General features: G+C 57.1%; 1 protein-coding gene across 1 annotated transcript; it reads left to right on the top strand.

Annotated features, from left to right (window-relative positions):
- The first annotated feature begins 1,153 nt into the window (after positions 1-1,153).
- LOC142826686 (uncharacterized) lies at positions 1,154-2,935 on the top strand. The gene is made up of 2 exons (XM_075919789.1): positions 1,154-2,093; positions 2,289-2,935. Exons 1-2 carry the CDS (start codon positions 1,544-1,546, stop codon positions 2,789-2,791), a joined length of 1,053 nt encoding a protein of 350 aa, XP_075775904.1. The 5' UTR covers positions 1,154-1,543; the 3' UTR covers positions 2,792-2,935.
- Positions 2,936-3,896: the final 961 nt, after the last annotated feature.

Here is a 3,896-nt window from a genome sequence, read left to right as displayed (position 1 = left end):
CATACCATAAGCCAAGCTGCCGGGTCTAGTATAGACCTTGCCTATTCTTTAAGGTGCCATAGGACTCCCCATAGTTTTTGCCTCTTTTATGAATCCAAGCAAATTTGCCTAAGAGAGATTCAAATCATATGTGTAAACAATTGCTTTTGATATTCTAAACTGGTCCCTTTTGGACCAATTCATTCAACAGCAGGGACGACACTCCCCAAAGTGTCATAAAGACAAGAATATCCTTCCTCCTTGGAGAAGTAGTGGAAGGATAGTAAGTGTGGTAGGTACTAAAAATTGATAATCATAAACAAATATAGTAAGAAATTTTGGTGCTCTGCATTAGTTCTGAGTGTCTACCATAGTCTTTGACACTTGCTTGCAAGACTATGTAAGTGTGTGAGGATATACCTAGAACATTGATTATGTCTGAACTTGAGTGAACTCTTGATTGTATGTTGATGTTGTTCTGGGTAAATTAAAATGTTGATTTCTTGAGGATAACTAGACATCCTTATTTAAAATATGCTGTTCAAGTTATAAGTTGATCTGAAGTTAAAAAAAACCAACCCTCTATCATTAAATTAACATTCCCTGGTCTCACTAAAAAGAGATTTCACTTTGATATTGGCTATAACACTTAACCAAATGCCATTTCTAGTGTTTTAGATTTCAGTTTTAAAACCTAAGTGGTGTCTTAGCAAATGCATAAAATTGAGCCTCTCTCTCACTTGTATATCATCATCCCCAGTGTACCCTTTTGCTTCCTCACCTTGTTTCTTCTCTTTCCTGACTCTCCTTCTCTCTCGCTCCTTTTGCCTTCTGGTTAATAAGAGTCTGGTTTAGCAATCCACAAATGGTTTGTTTTACAATACTGCTGTAAGTCAGCTAAAAGCAACACACTAACCAGCCTGATGCTAGTACAAGTTTACACAGTCTTGAAGTGACTACTAAGACTGTGTGCTACTCTGCCTGAACTTCTCCAGCTGTTGGATTTGCAATTGAAAAATCAACATCAGAGAAAGAAGCTGCATTTTCTATCTTTGCTATTCTTTTCTCCCTCTCCTTTTGTGTGGCTTCATCTTGCTTGTCTTTTAGGAAATGGAAATCAGATTAACAACAACAGTTCCAGCCCCTCTCAACTAACTTTGCTCTTTTTCCCCCAGGGTATGTCTACACTAGAAAGTTAGTTCGAACTAACGGACGTTAGTTCGAACTAACTTTCCTATGCGCTACACTAGCGCTCCGTTAGTTCGAACTTAATTCGAACTAACGGAGCGCTTAGTTCGAACTAGGTAAACCTCATTTTACGAGGACTAACGCCTAGTTCGAACTAGCTAGTTCGAACTAAGGGCTGTGTAGCCCTTTAGTTCGAACTAGTGGGAGGCTAAGGCTTCCCAGGTTTCCCTGGTGGCCACTCTGGCCAACACCAGGGAAACTCTATTGCCCCCCTCCCGGCCCCGGAGCCCTTAAAGGGCCATGGGCTGGCTACTCACTTTGTGCCAGTTGCAAGGCTGCCAGCACCCGTGCCTGCACAGCCTGCACCTGCCACACAATGAGCCAGCCATCCGAGGGCTCCCAGCCCTCCACTGCTCCCCACGACCAGCCTGGCGGCTCCCAGGAGCCTGCCCGGGGGCGCAAAAGGCGGGCGCCCGCCTGGTCAAGTGCGGAGATCGTGGACCTCATCGAGGTTTGGGGGGAAGCCTCCAATGTCCACGATCTCCGCACTAGCCACCGGAATGCGGCCGTCTATGGACGCATGGCTGCCAGCCTGGCCGCCAGGGGCCACCAGCGCAGCCGGGAGCAGGTGCGCTGCAAGATTAAAGACTTGCGGCAGTCCTACTCCCGGGCCTGCCTGCCAGGGGCTGACCCGGAGGCCTGCCCCCACTTCCACGCCCTGGACCGCCTCCTGGGGGCTCATGCCGTCCCTGCCCCCCGGGACGTGATTGACCCCGGGGCAGAGGGACCGCTCCTGGACACCGAGGAGGAGCAAGAGGGCTCTGAGAGCCAGGAGCCTGCTGCCAGCCTTCCCAGGACCCGGGACCCCCGAGGCACCCCACAGAGCCGCTCGCCTGCATCATCAGAGGCCGGGGAGGCGTCCACCTGTGAGTACCCTCGTGTTCCCCTTATGTGTACGGGGGGCTGGGGCAAGAGGGAGCCCCGGGACCGTGCGCCTGGGCCTTGCCCACCACGGAGCAGCAGCTGGGGATCCTGCAGGGGCCCTGGCCTTGCAGAGGGGAGCTGGGTTTCACACACCTGGGCCCCTGGGGTCATTGACCGCTGGTCTTCTTGCACCACAGCTGCAGCACCGGGGACTGCAGGGCGCACCACACCGCCTGCAGCAGCCGCCCGCGCCCGGGCAAGCAGGACAGCCAGGAACCAGGAGGACTACCAGAGGCGGCATCTCCGGTTCCTGGACCGACAGCTCCGTCTCCAGGACCACTGGGTCCAGGAGGACCTCAGGCTGCGCCAGAGGAGTCTGGAGGCCCTGGAGGAGCAGGGCCGTGCCCTGCGAGGCCACCTCCAGAGCCTGCTAGACCGCTTTCCATTTCCTCCTCCCCCTGCTCCCCCTCTTGCTCCCCCTCTTGCTCCCCCTGCTCCCCCTCTTGCTCCCCCTGCTCCCCCTCTTGCTCCTCCTGCTCCCCCTCTTGCTCCTCCTGCTCCTCCTGCTCCTCCTGCTTCCGCTCCTGCTTCCTCCACACCCCCTGTCCTCTCTGCCCCCCCCTCCACAACCATTCCCCACCGACGCCCCCGGACCCGCAGTGTGGCGAGACGGGAGAGGCACCCAGACTCCCACCCCTGAGCTTTCCTTTCCCTTCCTCCCTTCCCTCCCCTCCCCTTCCAGCTCCCTCGTCCCAGGTTTCCCCCTCCCTTCTCCCACCTTCATTCCTCCCTCCCCCACCCCAGTTCTGTGAAATAAACAGACGTTTTTGTTGGAAAAACAGGTGTCTTTATTTGACAGTAGGTAGGGAGGGGAAAGGGGAAGGGGGGGGTAGGGTGGAAGAAGGCCCCGGTGGGGCATGCAGGGAGAGGTCAGTCCTCCTCCTCCTCCACCTGGAAGCTCTCCCGCAGGGCTTCCCGGATCCGGATGGCCCCCCGCTGGGCTTCCCGGACGGCGGCGGTGCGGGGCTGACCGTAGTGTCCAGCCATGCGGTCAGCCTCAGCCATCCAGGCTGGCAAGAAAGCCTCCCCCTTCCGCTCACACAAATTGTGGAGCACACAACATGCCGCCACCACGGGAGGGATGTTGTGCTCGGCCAGGTCCAGACGGGTGAGGAGGCATCGAAAGCGGGCTTTCAGTCGCCCGAAGGCCCCCTCCACCACGATGCGGGCCCTGCTCAGCCTGTTATTGAAGGCCTGGCGGGAGGGATTGAGGTGTCCCGTGTAGGGCTTCATGAGCCAGGGCTGCAGTGGGTAGGCGGCATCCCCCACCAGGCAGACGGGCATGTCCACGTCCCCGACCCTGATGTGGCGGTCGGGGAAGAAGGTCCCGTCCTGCAGCCGCTGGCACACGGAGGAGTTCCGGTACACCCGGGCGTCGTGTGCTTTGCCGGACCAGCCCACATTTATGTCCGTCAACTGTCCCCGGTGGTCACATACGGCCTGCAGGATGACGGAGAAGTACCCCTTGCGGTTCACGTACCGGGACGCCTGGTGTTCCGGGGCACGGATGGGGATGTGCGTCCCGTCGATGGCCCCCCCGCAGTTGGGGAAGCCGAGGGCGCCGAATCCCCGGATGACGGCATCCGGGTTGGCGAGGCGGACCACCCTGCGGAGCAGCACCCGGTTGATGGCCTTGACCACCTGCGGAGAGAGACACAGCAAAGCGTCAATCAGTGGGGCGCCCGGGTGGCTGGGAGCGTGCGTGCCCTGGCAGTGCCCCGCGCCCCACTCCCGGAAGCAACCCC

This window comes from Pelodiscus sinensis, chromosome 2 (genome assembly GCF_049634645.1).
Source record: "Pelodiscus sinensis isolate JC-2024 chromosome 2, ASM4963464v1, whole genome shotgun sequence".
Classification (NCBI taxonomy): domain Eukaryota; kingdom Metazoa; phylum Chordata; order Testudines; family Trionychidae; genus Pelodiscus; species Pelodiscus sinensis.
The sequence above is the reverse complement of the archived record's forward strand: the minus strand, read 5'-3'. Positions and strand labels throughout refer to the sequence as shown.

What these genes read in the sequence shown, in the direction of transcription:
- LOC142826686 (XM_075919789.1), top strand. Translation starts at nt 1,544, where the DNA reads ATGAGCCAGCCATCCGAGGGCTCCCAGCCCTCCACTGCTCCCCACGAC. An exon ending in GGCCGGGGAGGCGTCCACCT is followed by an intron (nt 2,094 to 2,288) that starts GTGAGTACCCTC and finishes CTTGCACCACAG; the next exon opens with CTGCAGCACCGGGGACTGCA.